This window comes from Halichoerus grypus, chromosome 7 (assembly GCF_964656455.1).
Source record: "Halichoerus grypus chromosome 7, mHalGry1.hap1.1, whole genome shotgun sequence".
In the NCBI taxonomy this organism is placed as follows: Eukaryota; Metazoa; Chordata; class Mammalia; order Carnivora; family Phocidae; genus Halichoerus; species Halichoerus grypus.
This window is the reverse complement of record NC_135718.1, coordinates 69,050,586-69,065,469: the sequence shown is the minus strand read 5'-3', so window position 1 is coordinate 69,065,469 and position 14,884 is coordinate 69,050,586. Positions and strand designations below refer to the sequence as shown.

The 14,884-nt window shown below is 45.0% G+C and overlaps 1 protein-coding gene across 1 annotated transcript in view; it reads right to left on the bottom strand.

Annotated features, from left to right (window-relative positions):
* DISC1 (DISC1 scaffold protein) overlaps positions 1-14,884 on the bottom strand; it is a 366,980-nt gene that overhangs the window by 233,242 nt on the left and 118,854 nt on the right. Inside the window, exons 5-6 of the mRNA XM_078077709.1 lie at positions 13,218-13,347; positions 9,179-9,420 (exon numbers count right to left, since the gene is read on the bottom strand). Coding sequence (XP_077933835.1) covers positions 9,179-9,420; positions 13,218-13,347 — 372 coding nt within the window. The remainder of the gene's footprint in view (positions 1-9,178; positions 9,421-13,217; positions 13,348-14,884) is intronic.

Genomic DNA, 14,884 nt, shown 5'->3' with positions numbered 1-14,884 from the left:
GATGTGCGGTCTTCCAAATTTGCTGATATGGGTAAGACAGAGCGCCCGTGCATGCACACGCACGCCACCGCCCCGCCTGGTCTTGCCAGTTCCCACCCCCACTGGGAGACTGCCTGACATCATGGAGTCGCAGCTTACCTCTGAGGCCAGTTCCATTAAAAATCACAGCTTTATTTTCAACTGATTAACTTGGTATTTGGCTTGCCCAAATACTCCAAGTGTTAACTCAAGCAGATCTTTCAGTGCTTCTCAAACCATCTTCTACAAACTGTAACTGTAATTCATATGCCAGAAGCATTTTGACTTGCAGGCATTTGTCTGTAAGGGATCTTAAGCTGTCTGATGAAGAGGAAATGAGAGTAAGAGTCAAAAATATCAATAGCCTTACGTTCAGATCATAAGTACTCTGCTCTCCACCCCTTCCTCTCAAGTTATTCAGTGATACCTAGTCACACACAATGAGAAAATAAATTCCTGGCCTCTTTTTTTTTGAAGACTGGTAACCAAGTGGGCTCCACATTTTCAATATTATCATAACCCAAATGTATTTAAACATTCAAAAAGATTTCAATTCTGGGCTATAGAGCTTTTCTCCACCAAACTCCTGTGAGTCTAATCCTTAAAACACTACAATTTGATCCAAGGGGAAAATGAGGCTGCCTCTGGGTTTACTCGGGTAAGTGATCCAAAGGCAACTTCAGATTTCCATGTCAATCACCGTCCCTTAATTCTGACTATTTAATAATAAGTCATGTCCCATTGCCCCAGAATTTTTTAAAGAACTACCCTGAACTGCTTGTATTTCCTCTTAATACTAATATTTTTAAATGTATGTGGTTTCCTAAATTTATAAACATGTATGCTTTCTATACGTATGAAGTTTGCCCAAAAGGTTATACTTGCTGCTTTGGGTTTATGATGTTTTCTGAGTCATCTTTAATTATTTACTGTCTGGCTAAGAATAAGCATATGCACAGCAAAAGTCTGCACAAACAGTTTAAACCTTACATTTCTCTCAGGCTCTTTCAAAACCTGCTGACAAAGCAACAGTTCAGTTGGATTCCTGAAACTGGAAAATATTATATATTTCATTTCCTAAAATGTTTCAGTGAGTAAACTGAAGATTTACACATTTTACTGGATAAAGACTGCAAAAATAGACCAAAGCTGAACAAAATGAATGAACAGCAGGAAAAAATCTAGTTGCCTACACAAGTAACTGAATAAAAAATCAAACACTAACATCAATACAACTCAAAGAGGAAGCTGAAGAAATTTGCCCAAAAGGATGCACAAAGTAGTAATGATATGGCAGCCAAGATGAACATCTTAAGAAAAATGTCCCCAATGTATAGGGCACAGGGCCGCCCCTGCAAGCATCTATGTAGAAACCTAAAGGTTCTGGTCCAGGTCATCCCAGCAGCCTAGGAATCAGCACGGGATGGATTAATAATCACCTTTTACCAGCTTGGGACAGAAGTGCTCTTAACTAACTAAATTCCCACCAAGCAGTGAGCTTGCAATTCCAACCTGGGGATATTCCCTGCAGTCACTTGAAAAGGTTATGTCTGAGCGGAACTGAATTGCCTTTCACTGGAAGAGCTTTCAACCTCTGGCTCAAGGTCTGAAGAACAGTCTAGCGGCGTTAAATTAACATCAAAGAGTTAGAGCAGGTAACAGTAACATATAACCTACAAACAGGGAGACATTCTTGGGATCCGTCAGGAACAAGAGAATTTGGTGAAAAGGAATAGAAGATTGTAGAAGACACCCAAATGATGAAGAAGTTAGGTCCAGAACAGTTCTCAAGGTGATAATTATGGAAAATAAAAAATTGAAATTGACCAGAGGAAGAACTTTGAAAATAGGCCACATGCATCCACATATGCTGAGAGATCACTTGCAATCGCAATATTAGGAGAACTGGCTGCAATCAGTTTAAGATGATTATCTCCCATCTTGAAGAATCCCTGGGGCTCTAGTTGAAAACAGTTCATCTGATCCCCAAATTATAAAAAAGGAATGGATCAGTCTACAAATTACAAGCCTCCCAAGAAGAACCTACCTAAATAATCACAGACCCAGGTTGGAAACTCCTTGAAGGAAACAAAGCACAGAGAACTTGTAGAAAATCATAGTAAATTCAATGTAGTACAAAATGACATTTTTTTTTTTTTAATCTGGAAGGAAGAGGAGATTCCTCCCCTGCTCTTCTCAAATACACTCAACACAGAAGCCTGTCTTCTTGGGGTGAGTGGCAACTGTACTCACCCAGAGGGGTGGTGGCTTCAAATCCCTTCCTTCTCCTCCAAGCTGTGGTTGGGGTACTTTTATCGTGGCCTGTAATGATGATCTTCCAAAGGAAACAGGGGGATACAGCGGTGAGCTGCATTCCAAACTCTGAACAGTAGCTACCTTGTGGGCTTCGGTTCTGGCCGGCGTCTAGTGACACGCGAGTCATTAGCATTGTCTTGCTGAGAAAAGACAGAACTTGAGCACCATGCCCCGAGGCTGGTCACGGTCTGCCCAGGGAACTTGGCCGGGCAACTCACCTGAGGGCTATCAGGAACAGAACGACCATGTTTTCAAGCACTGTCTTTTAAAACTGATTTCACAAAATCTGAAAGTGCGAAGTGTTCTAGATCCAGAAGGAACCTTCAACATCATCTGGTTCAAACCTCCATTTTATAAACCAGACTTCCAGTTCCCATAGCACAAGGCCTGGCTTCCTTGCCATCTCCCCTTCCTCCTACATCCTTTCTTCAGAACTGCCAGCAGACCTCTCCGACCCGAAGCACCTGGCTGCCTGTGTGTAGAGACCTATTTGCTCTGATCCCTCTCAGGTGACCCCAGGTGATCTGTGGGGCACTGAGACAACCGTTGCTGGCTTGGAATGACACCCATTCCCTTTTGCTTGGACCCACAGACCCATGCCCTGACAAGCTGGACTTCTTTCCATTGCCTGCCTGGGCACTGGGTTCGAAGCCCTGGTCTCTCCTGGGCTGTCAGCATTAACCATATCTCTCCCCCCGACCCCCATGTCAAAGATCGGCCGAAGATGTCAGAACACTGCTGCTGTGTGACTTGGGGCCCTCAGCAGCCTCATCTGCAAAATGGACATAAAACCAATATACTGTCCAGGATACCTTATAGGGTTATGGTGATCAAAAATTAGCATTTGGTAAATAATGGCAACGTTAAAATTAATATGTGGTTATGAATACAAATCTCAGTAAGAAAGCAAGCCATGATAAATGTGAGATTTGGCAGGTGCACCTGCAGAGCGGTCCCAAACACCAAGGACATGCCGAACAAAGAGCACCGCCTAACACGAGGTTAGGCGAGGACACATCAGTCTTGCTTCGCTCACATGCCACCATCTCAACACATTGACTTTCTGGGCAAATACTGTCTGCCTCTGCGATTCCTGGGAAAGGCAAGGCGTATGCAGAAAAGTCAGAATCTCCTGAACAGTGGTTCCAGCAAGCACAGAGCCGCTCCGCCAGGTGATTTCTGCTGGATTAGTCCCATAAAGCCACTGCTCCTGACAGACCTACCAGGTCAAAGACAAAGGCAGAGAAGGAAGAAAAACAAAGACCAGAAGGAAAGATGAAAGAACACAATCACACAAATGGAGAAAGGCTGGGAGACCGGAGGGGTGTCCTAAAGTGTCTGCGTCACCCCACTTTGGGCCACCTCGTGCAATCAGCCCGCACACAGGGACACACAACTGCCCTCCACACACACGCTGAGGATCCCTCATGCTCCTCCCGGACATGGAGGCCTGTTTCCCGATCCGGGCCCTGCTGTGTTCACTGTGCCTCCTCACTCTCATAAGATATGGATCTTGATTTTGCTCCAGTCAATTGTGAACTGCTGAATTTCATTATTTCAACTCCATCTTGAAAGGAGCCCTGATATCGGCCTGGGCTGCTCCCTGTGGACTGAAGACACCTGTGACGGGCATGCCTGGGCTCCCGAACAGTCCATCGCCCTCACTGGGGAGCCCCGAGCAGTACGAGCAGGGAGGAGGGAGCAGCCCTGGCACGGGGGCCACCTGCTGCCCCATGCTGCTCAGTCACGCTGACCGAGGTCCCGCACGCACCCACCACGGTCCAGCCAGCCTCCCTGTAAGCAGGGCTTGAGTCGGCTTCACGGTTTGCGCCGATGGTTTGTAAAGCGATGTGACACGTTTCTTCCAAATGCACAACAAGAAACAATTCATCCGCGAGCTGCCAGAGCACATTTCACATGAAGCATGAAAGATTCCAGGAGCTAAGGAATGAAGAGCCCAACCACAGGCTAATACGAGCCAGTCACAGGCATCTAAAGAGTGTTAGGAAGTACCTGTCCACAGCCCTCAGCTCTGTTGTTAGGACTGGGATTATTCCTATCTCACTTCACAGCTGGCCACATGCTGCTGGACGGGGTCACAGCCCGGCTCTTCCCTGGTGTGCAAGGCACACACACATACCAACAGAGGCTGGGGGAGCTGAGCTAACGGCACCGGACAGAGATGAGCTGCAAGTCACCACCCTCCTCAATTTATGCCAAGTAAGTAGATGGAAACTCACACCCCACATGCAGGGATGTGGCCCAAGGAAAACCCCGGAACCTGTCACATCCTTCCTCTCTGTGTCCCATCCTTCTCCCCACCCCTCACACCCAATCCCATTACTGATTATCAGAGTGGAGTCAGTATGGGATGGAATGAGAAGGATGGGTTAATGTGGAGGGAGAATCAAGCTCACTGGAAAAAAACCATCCATCCAGACCTCTCCCATTAAAGGAAAATTTGCAAGAGGAAACAAGGGGTTTGCTATAAGGCTGAAGGGTTGGAATCCCAGAGATAAAGGAAATTCAAATGAACATATCTTTCCAGTGGCCCCTGTCCTTTCTACATCCCTGATCTGTCAGCTTCCACACTGTGGAGTTCCTGATTCCCCAGGGGCTTAAAAATGGTCCCTTGGTCATTGGAAAACAACCATTTCTGTTGGCTCTATCAAGAGGCAGCTATGAGATCTCTGAGCAGGCAGCTCTTCATTCCATCCTGCTAAGATAATTGATCCAAAACACAGACATCAGAAAATTCAAACTGCTGCTTTGGTTTCTATTATAATGTCCAAATAGAAAGCCATTGGCTCTCTCATCCCCAGCGTACAACCTTCCACCTCCAGCCCCTCTCTAACACCTACCAGATAGATTCCCAATGAGCTATGGTCAGAAATGACGGCACCGTGTAAGCACAGACAGTCTCCACCAGTGTTCTGCTCAGAAATGCCAAGTGCTATTAGGAATTCCTTTTTAAGCTGTATAGTTTATCCAGGGAAAGAGGCATATCCTTCCCTTTGAACTTGAACATTACCAAGTTGGGTAAATCAGAAACAGCTTCTCCCAGACAACACCCTGAGTTTATAGCTGGCCTCTATGAAGAATCTTTATGGGTGATGATAATAATAATTGTGATGTTGAGTGGTCTGTTTCTCCACATATTTGTAACAATACCAGTCTCTACAACCTCTCTTCAAAAGACTTCAAGATTTGCCTGTTTCACAGTTTGTCAGGATCTCTCTATCTGGCCTAAGAAGAAACTATTCTCGTAAACAACAAAGACGTTTGTCAACAAAGCTACTGAGTGCCTATAAGATCCAGTCTTCTGGCTGGGGTACCTGCAAGATATGCCCCCAAGTCAACACCTTCTAAAAGAAAACCAGTATCCCATAGGAAACAACTAAGTTAACAAGATCGTGTACAGTTAGTTAAAAACACTAGCCCAAGCAATCTCTGATCTATCGAGCCATAGGACTCCACATTTGACTCCTTTCAAGCACTCTATTTCTGGGAGTCCATGCTGCAGCCCGTCAGCTTGGAAAAGGTGTGTCTTCCTTCTTAAATGGAAAGCCCACATAATAACAATGATTTTTCCAGTTAATATTTATGGTCAGGAACAGCATGAAGCCTCACCTCCCTAGCGTGGACGAAAGGAAGCTGATCTGTCGAAACCTGCACCTACATGCCCCAAACTGCCCTAAGGCAGGGAGGTGCCCGCCTGCCTCACTAAGTAAATAAATCAGATGCCAAGGGTCACCTGTTGCGGGGTCACCCAGATTAGGAGATGTCCCAGGGTGGTCACTCTCCCAGCAACACAAAATTCCCCTCAGTGCTGGCAGTGCTCTGCTCATGATAAACATCCCAGGCTGAGAATTTGGGCAGAATAACAGACTGGAAATGATAGGATCCAAGTTCACGGGCCCTGCTCTATCGGCCTACCACACCGTGGAGATCCTTGTTTTAGACTAAGAGAAACAACTTCCTGGGATCTCTGGAAAGAAATGACCTTTTATTAGTTCAGACCCAAAGGCAGCTATGGATATATATGAGAAGGCCTCTTAGTAGCTGCTTCACCAGGAAAACCTCCTGAGTTTTTGTTTCCTCATCTGTAAAATGCGAACAAGGAGACCAGCCCACCTGCTGCCCCGAGCTGGTGTGTGAGGAAGTGCTCACTCCACAACCTGGCATCTCTATAGAATACAGGGCACACCTGCAGGGATACTGCCCAGGAATTCAACTCAAAACCCAGAGGCTTTGTTAAACACTGCAGTGGATTCTAAGTTAAGCATGCCCTAGCTTTTTCCCCGCAAAGAGCCATCACCTTGTGTGAGAGATGAGAGGCGTATAACAAACCTCTGTGTGGTGAAAAGCAGAAGGAAAAATAAGTAGGACACATCTGGATGGTAGGACGAAAAAGGGATCATTTTAAGCCTCAGATGTAAATATATGTATTTGTAATAAATTCACATGTATGTTTCATCTTATATATTACACAAAATGCATACAGAAAAAGACAACGCATGTTATATGTGCGCATGTATAATGACATATGACAAAGTATACGATACATTTCGGATGCACCTCTACCTCCATATGTGTATATGTGTGTGCGCGTGTGTACACACTCAGCTCTAGAACTACTTCCACAGAAGAACACAGGAAGCAGGAGTGGGAGAGAGACAAGGAATAAGGGGCCGCAGGAGAGCACAAATCATATTCAACGGTCAGTTTCCTCTGGCTGAGATTTGGCAACAGTCCAAATCTCTTGTCCTTCTCCCATGGGCATGAGCCATGGGGTTAGATTTCTGAAGGGAAATATTAGGGCTGGAGGGGGACAGGAGGAAGTCCTAAGCACCTCCCTAGCACAGCACCTGTGGCTTGCTTCCCTTGGTTGGATAGGGTGTGCTCTGTGGCTAAGAGAGGACATTATTCACTAAATAGTCTAAGACACATCAGCACAGGCAATTTGAAGGCCTTCAGGAGACTGGAATCCCATGATAAAAATGACAAGCAGTAAGCAGAATGAAGTGCTTACTACCATCCACGCACGGTTATGAGAGCTTTATATGTATTAACCATTGATCCACATAACAGCCCCATTATCACATCCCCTCCCCCAAATAATAAGTGGTTCCCAGCTGTTACGTGGTTGAATGAGGCTTCACCCCCAGAAAATTGGATGGCAGAGCCCACATTTGCAACCACTACAGGTCGTAAATTTTATGGATTATTGTCTTCAGCATAATAACTAACTGAGCAGAACAGGAATCCCTCTCGCAGTTCTAACCATAGTCCTTACTACCCATCTGTGTGTTCATCCGGGCACTACTCAGCTTGTTAGCTAACATGCGTACGTGTGACTTCTGTCTTTCACCAAAGTAAGACCATGATCTCCCGGAGAGCAAGACACAGAAGAGCACCTTGTGGATATTCCATAATACAGAGCACAGGGAAGATTCTCACTCCATAGTAAGTAGATAAGCAACTAGGCTGAGAAGTAACAAACAGGCATTTAAGTATCAATTTTGCCTCTTACTGGGACTCTGGGCAAATTACGAACTTTCTTTTCCTCATCTATAAAACAAATATAATAAGAGAAGCAACTCATAAAGCTTAGTGCAGTGCCTGGCAAAGAGTAAGCACTCAATAAATGCTAGCTATTATTAATAATCATTCTTTCTTCCTGATGGAAACAGTGTCACTGACTGAGTACCCCCCTCTTAATGGCTCACCCCCTCCACCAGCGAGAGTTATAGTTCACCTCTCTCCAGATGATCGTCCTCAGCAAGGGTTGGCATCAGAATCTCTAACCAATGGAGCTGCAACAGATTGTAGAGGGATAGAAGGTGCCCCTGGGGTACGTGCACCCCGATGTTTATAACAGCAACGTCCACAATAGCCAAACTGTGGAAAGAGCCAAGATGTCCATCGACAGATGAATGGATAAAGAAGAGTGGTGTATATATACAATGGAATATTATGCAGCCATCAAAAGGAATGAGATCTTGCCATTTGCAATGACGTGGATGGAACTGGAGGGTGTTATGCTGAGCGAAATAAGTCAATCAAAGAAAGACATGTATCATATGACCTCACTGATATGAGGAATTCTTAATCTCAGGAAACAAACTGAGGGTTGCTGGAGTGGGGGGGGTGGGAGGGATGGGGTGGCTGGGTGATAGACATTGGGGAGGGTGTGTGCTATGGTGAGCGCTGTGAATTGTGCAAGACTGTTGAATCACAGATCTGTACCTCTGAAACAAATAATGCAATATATGTTAAGAAAAAAAAAAGAAGAAGAAGATAGCAGGAGGGGAAGAATGACGGGGGTGAAATCAGAGGGGGAGACTAACCATGAGAGACTATGGACTCAGAAACAAACTGAGGGCTCTAGAGGGGAGGGGAGTGGGAGGATGGGTTAGCCTGGTGATGGGTATTAAAGAGGGCACATTCTGCATGGAGCACTGGGTGTTATGCACAAACAATGAATCATGGAACACTACATCAAAAACTAATGATGTAATGTATAGTGATTAACATAACAATAAAAAATAAAATAAATTAAAAAAAAGAAGGTACCCCTGGGAGTATCTGGAAATGGGGGTGGGGAGGTTCATAGTAGAATGGAGAGGAGTCCTGGCATTGGGTAGGCTGGTAGGATGTAAAATATCTCCCAATACTCAGGACTGCCCCACACAAGGAAGAATTTTCCCGCTCAAAATAACGATAGTGCTTCCATTGAAAAACTAGAGCCCTGCTTGGAAAGTATTTGTGGACAGCAGGTAACATCAGTCCCGTAAACCAGTCAAAGAGGTGAGCAATCCCAAATCAGTTAGGAAATCAATACCTCCTTATGGTTTCAGGTGGTTCTGCACAGAGTGGAATCTGGTTGGCTAAGGCCAGCGTGTCACGCAAGGCCTTGCTGACTTCCTGCAGCTCCAGTTCACCCAGGGACAGCCCGCCCACCAGGGCGGTCAGGTCGCAGCCCTGCCATGGGAGGAGTTGCTCTTGCTCTTCTATTTCCCTTCTCAGCTGCTGATCTTTTGCTTCCAGCACAGACATTCTTGCTTGGAGAGCTTCGATTTCTTTCTGTAGAGAATGGAGAAACCAGGTTTTTTAAAATTAACCCTACTCATAGCAAACTGCTCGGCTGATAATGAGCCCTTTAAATGGGAGTCAGCCATGTGCATGAACGCTGTGAAGTTCCCTTCTGAGGCAGGCAGATTTTTGGAGGTTTGCTGAAGTGGAAAAACCACGCCAGCTTTACACTTCTGATTAGTTGGCATAAGGAAAAACATTCCCTCCCAAGTATTAAATAACTATGGGGGGATGAGCCAGGAATTTGACTTGGAAGGGCCAAGCAAATATACGAATGACTTACTTCATTTCAAGCGGAAGAGCTAGAATATAGAGCAGCAAACATCACGTGCTTGAGGTATGAGCTAAGCAGGTAACACAGGTCACAGGCCAGAAGAGAAAAGCGAACAGTCCTCGGTTGGTCTGTCCCCAAACGTGAAAATGTAGTGTGTAGAGGAAGATGAAAAATCACAGTTTCCTAAGTCTACAAGATTGAAAGAGCAATGGGATGCTGCAGATAGTGGCCATGCAGTCTAAAGTTCATAAAAATATTAAATAAATTCCATTTCCACTAATACAGCAAACCAAAATCCAAAGAATCTATAGAGTATCATCCAATCTTGAGGTCAGAGAATAAACCAAGCAGCAGGTTATTGAACACCCATTGTGTGAATGGTGTTGGAACAGATACTCATCTCAGTGCCTGTAGCATTCTGAATTTCAAATGAGACTCTTCCCATCACCAGCCACACTCCCGCATCCTGGGCACTGGTTTCTGGCTGATAAGAGCAGAGCTCTAATCCTGGGTGTCTCCCCATCTCTTATCTGTGGTCTCTCAAACCCAAGGTACAGATCACCTACAACTTCTATCTCCTGACCCCACTTCCAGTAGGGGGTGGGGGGTAGAGACTGAGGAGGTGCTGAAGATCCACCCCTGAGACACTCCAAGAAGATAATGTCTCCCATTGGTCCAACATTACAATATCATTGGCACTGTTTCTCAACGAACTTCCCACCTCCACCTCTGCCCATACGCTCTTCTTTTCTTTCTTTCTTTTTAACTGTGGTAAATACATGTAACATAAAAGTCACCATCGTAACCATTTTTAATGCCAGTTCCATGGCACTGAGCACATCCACACTGCTGTGCAACCATCACCACCATCCGTCCAAGACCTCTTCATCTTATAAACCAAAACTCTGTCCCCATTAAACTCCAGCTCCTCATTACCCCTCCTTCCCCCAACCCCTGGCAACTGCCATTCCACTTTCGGTCTCTAGGAATGTCTAGGAACTTCATGTAAATGGAATCATCGTATTTACCCCTCTGTGACTGGCTTATTTCACTCAGCATGATGTCCTCGAGGTTCATCCAAGTTGTACCATGTGTCAGAATTTCTTCCTTCTTAAGTTTGTATAATACTCCATTGTGTGGATGGGCCACATTTGGTTTATCCATTCATCTAGAGGTGGACACTTGGGTCACGTCCACCTTTTGGCTATTGTGAATAATACTGCTTGTAACATCTCTCTGAGGCCCTGATTTCAATTCCTTTGGGCATATACCCAGAAGTGGAATTGCTTGATTGCATGGTAATTCTATTTTTAATGTTGTGAAGACCCACCATGCTTTTCCACAATGGCCCTACACGCTATTCTTAACACAGAAGTCAAAGTGATTCTTCAAAACGTGGTCAGATTATGTCACTTCACTGCTTAAAACCTTCCAATGGCTCCACACTCCCAGTCAGAGACAAGCCCAAGTGTCCACTAAGGTATGCAAGGCCCTCCAAGACCCCTTTTCTCCCTGACCTTCTCCCCTACCCTGGCCTGCTGGATGCCCTTTGAATACGTGAGGCACATCCCCACTTCGGGCCTTCACGTGGCTGTTACCTCTGCTTCAATGTCACTGCACAATGAGTTGATCTTAGCCTATGCCGTATAGCTCCTAGCACCCTACAACATAGTAAGGAGATAATTTAGGTATTAATTATGTTTGACATTTCTTATCTAGCTCCCCATGCCCACCCCTACTAGAACATCAACTTCACAGAAATCCTAAGCACTTCAAACAGTATCTGGCACATAGGGAGCCCTCAAATACCTGCTGCATGTACGGATATCCCCCTTCCCCCAGAGCTTTGCCAAGAACATTCCCTCACACACTGAGTATCCCAGGCTCAAATTGTTTTCTGTACACTCTGACAACATAAGGAATTATGCAGACCTTTAACTGGTAAATACTGTTCAAAACCAAAAACCACATTGCCCATTTTTAACTACCCAAACTGATGTGGAGAACAAAAGCAAAAGAAATGTAGAAAAAATAATCAAATTTCCTTTGCAGCCCACTGACAAGTACTTGAGAAAGGCAGGGTGACCTTCCTCCAGGAACTCAACTGCCTCAATGTGAATACTTTGCTAGAGGCAAAAGGCAACCCTAGTTTGACATTAGCCTGACTTCCAGGATCCTGCAAGTCTTTAACATATAAAAATCCCTTTGGAAACTTCCTTTATCTCTCTACCCAAGATATATGTTAGCAATCATCTTCCAAACATATGGCCCACTGATATACATCTGAAGGGTCTCATGACTAAGAGTTTACTAGACAGTAGTAAATAACCCCTCAAGGTCCTGGAAACCTTGCTTCCAAATTCATCTTAGAGACTTACACAACCCCTAACCCCCTCCCAACTTAAGAGTATATAATCAGTCATTCCTCAAACCCAGTGCAGTTCTTTCTGACGACGGGTTCTGTCCCCAGGCTTATTAAAACCACCATTTTGCCCCGAAGACATCTCAAGAATTCTTTCTTGACCGTTCACTCCCGAACCCCGTATGTCACATGACAAACTTTTATGATGATACTCACTGAATATATAAGTGTTCAGTTTACTGGAGAATATTTTCAAATTGTGATGATTTTTGCCTCCCTTTGCCACCTTGCTACTGTGGGGACTTGGGTGAGCAAACTCAGATAATAAGAATACTCTGCACAGGGGGGAGTTGGGATGGGAGGGCAGTCCAGTAACTCGTCCAAGCCCCATAAACCAGTCTAAATGCATTCCATTGTTTAGAACCTAAACCAAGATTTGCACTCGGGTGTTAAAGACCTATGCTCTTTCCGGAAATCACGTTGCCTTCAATCGATGCTTCCTTGCTGCTCCCCATTCCTGCCTCAAGGCCTCCAGGCTCCAGCCAGTGTGGACCCAGCTTCAAGGTTCGCTGCCTCTAAGGGGGAATGGAGGGCCCTCAACTTCCAGACCACCTGATGATGGCCTCCTGCCTTTAACTCGGTGCTGCACCTGGACTTCTAGCCTCTAGACGGTTCCCGGTCAACTTTCACATACTGCTCTGGCCCAACCTGGAGCTCCCTTTGTGCGATGTCTACCAGTTTTTCCCTAACCCTAACCCTAACAACTGCTCCTTACACTTCAACTCGATGCAATTTTCCATAAAGGATTTTCGCAGCACAGATTACTTCCTGCCTTTCAAAAGAACCTCGTAAAGGTCAAAATGATAAGAGGTGACAAATTGGCCTGGCAGACAAGGAAAGCATATTCAAAAGGTAATGAGGAATATCGAAAACAGGCACAAACACCGTGGAGCTTTCAACCCCTGCGTGTAATGAGATTCCTACAAGCCCTCCGGCCCACTCCACCCATCTCCCCCTTTTGTACTTCACGGGTGGATGGCCAAAGCTCTAATTGCTACACTCAAACCGAGCAAAGGCCCACCCTGCCGCATTCGGCTTCCATGGGTAAGAAAAATGCTGGCCTGGGTTCCTGAAGATTCTTCACCTGCTTACCTGCAACTGTTGCTTCTCTTGAAGAAGCCAGTCTCGTCTGGTGATGGACACATGCAGGGTGTCCTGAGCAGTGGGTTCCATCAGCTTCGGCTCCATTCTGGGTGGGGCGTGGGGGTCATCACCGCAGGCCCTTAAAGTAAAACACCCATACGGGTACAGATGTGGAGAGAGTGAAATCCTCAGAGCTACAAAAATGTTAAGAGAGGGGCGCCGGGGTGGCCTTTGGAGTCCCAGGATCGAGCCCCACATGGGGCTCCCTGCTCAGCGGGGAGTCTGCTTCTCCCTCTACCCCTCCCCCCGCTCCTGCTCACTCTCTCCCTCTCTCTCTCTCTCTCTCTCACACACACACAAATAAATTTTTAAAATCTTTTTTAAAAAATGTTAAAAGAAAGAAATTTCACAAAGTGGCCACCAGCCGTTCTCATCCTTAGGCGGGTCGTAGGGATGAGGTCCCTAATGTAAGTTTCTGTTTTAATTATGATCTGTTGAGGCTTTTGCTTTTACCCAGAGCCAGAATGCTCTTTTTAGGCCTGCATGGTCCAGTCCCATGGCCCCTAGCCACATGTGCTATATATGCACTGAAAGTGTAAAATACACACCAGATTTTAAAGACTTCGTAAGAAAATAAAGAGTGCAAAATATCTCAATATTTTTTATGTTCATTACGTGTTGGAATGATAATATTTTCGATGTATTGGGTTGCATTAACTATATTTGTAAAATTAATTTCACCTGTTTCTTCTTCCTTCTATTTAGTGTGGCTACTGGAAATCGTGTCTGTGGTTTGCATTGTATTTTATTGGACAGCACTGCCTTGATCATCCAGACAGAGCCAAAAGCCAGGGGCTGATCTTGGCTGTGGAGATTAAAAAGAGGTATTAAAAAGAGGTATGACTGATTCACAGAAGCTTGCGTCAGAGCTTCTGAGAAAACGTTTGCTAAAAGACTGTCAAAAACCACTTAAAATCTGGCTCTGTCTTATTCTTGCAGGAGATGGCACATTTGGTCAAAGCAATGCTGGGGAAATGCAGCAGAGGCTTGAGGCTTTGCAGGGGTCTTGCAGACATTTACCCTTAAAGAATGACAAATTCGTCCTTAAAGTATTCCATTTCTAACTCAATGCAGTTGGACAGAAAAAATATATATACCCTAAGCAAAAACCCATGTCAACCATTTAAGGGAGCTATGTCTAGGAAAACACCAATTGAAATTAAAAGGCAAACAACAAGTTAGGGAAAATATTGCCACCCATGTGTCATAAAAAGGAAATATATTGCTAATTTCAAGAGTTCTATCAAACCAAGAAGATACCGATGAAAACATCTATCAGAAATTCAAACAAGGGTGCCTGGGTAGCTCAGTCGGCTAAGCGGCCGGAGGCCAACTCTTGGTTTCGGCTCAGGTCACGATCCCAGGGTCCAGAGATCAAGCCCCGCATCAGGCTCCCTGCTTGGCGGGGAGTCTGCTTCTCCCTCCCCCTGCTTGCACTATTTCTCTCTCTCAAATAAATAAATAAATCTTTTTTAAAAAAAGAAATTCAACCAAAGGACTTACAAAGAGTTAAGGAAAATGTTTCCCATCAAAAATACTTTTCTTTTTTTTTCTTTTTTTTATTGTTATGTTAATCACCATACATTACATCATTAGTTTTTGATGTAGTGTTCCAT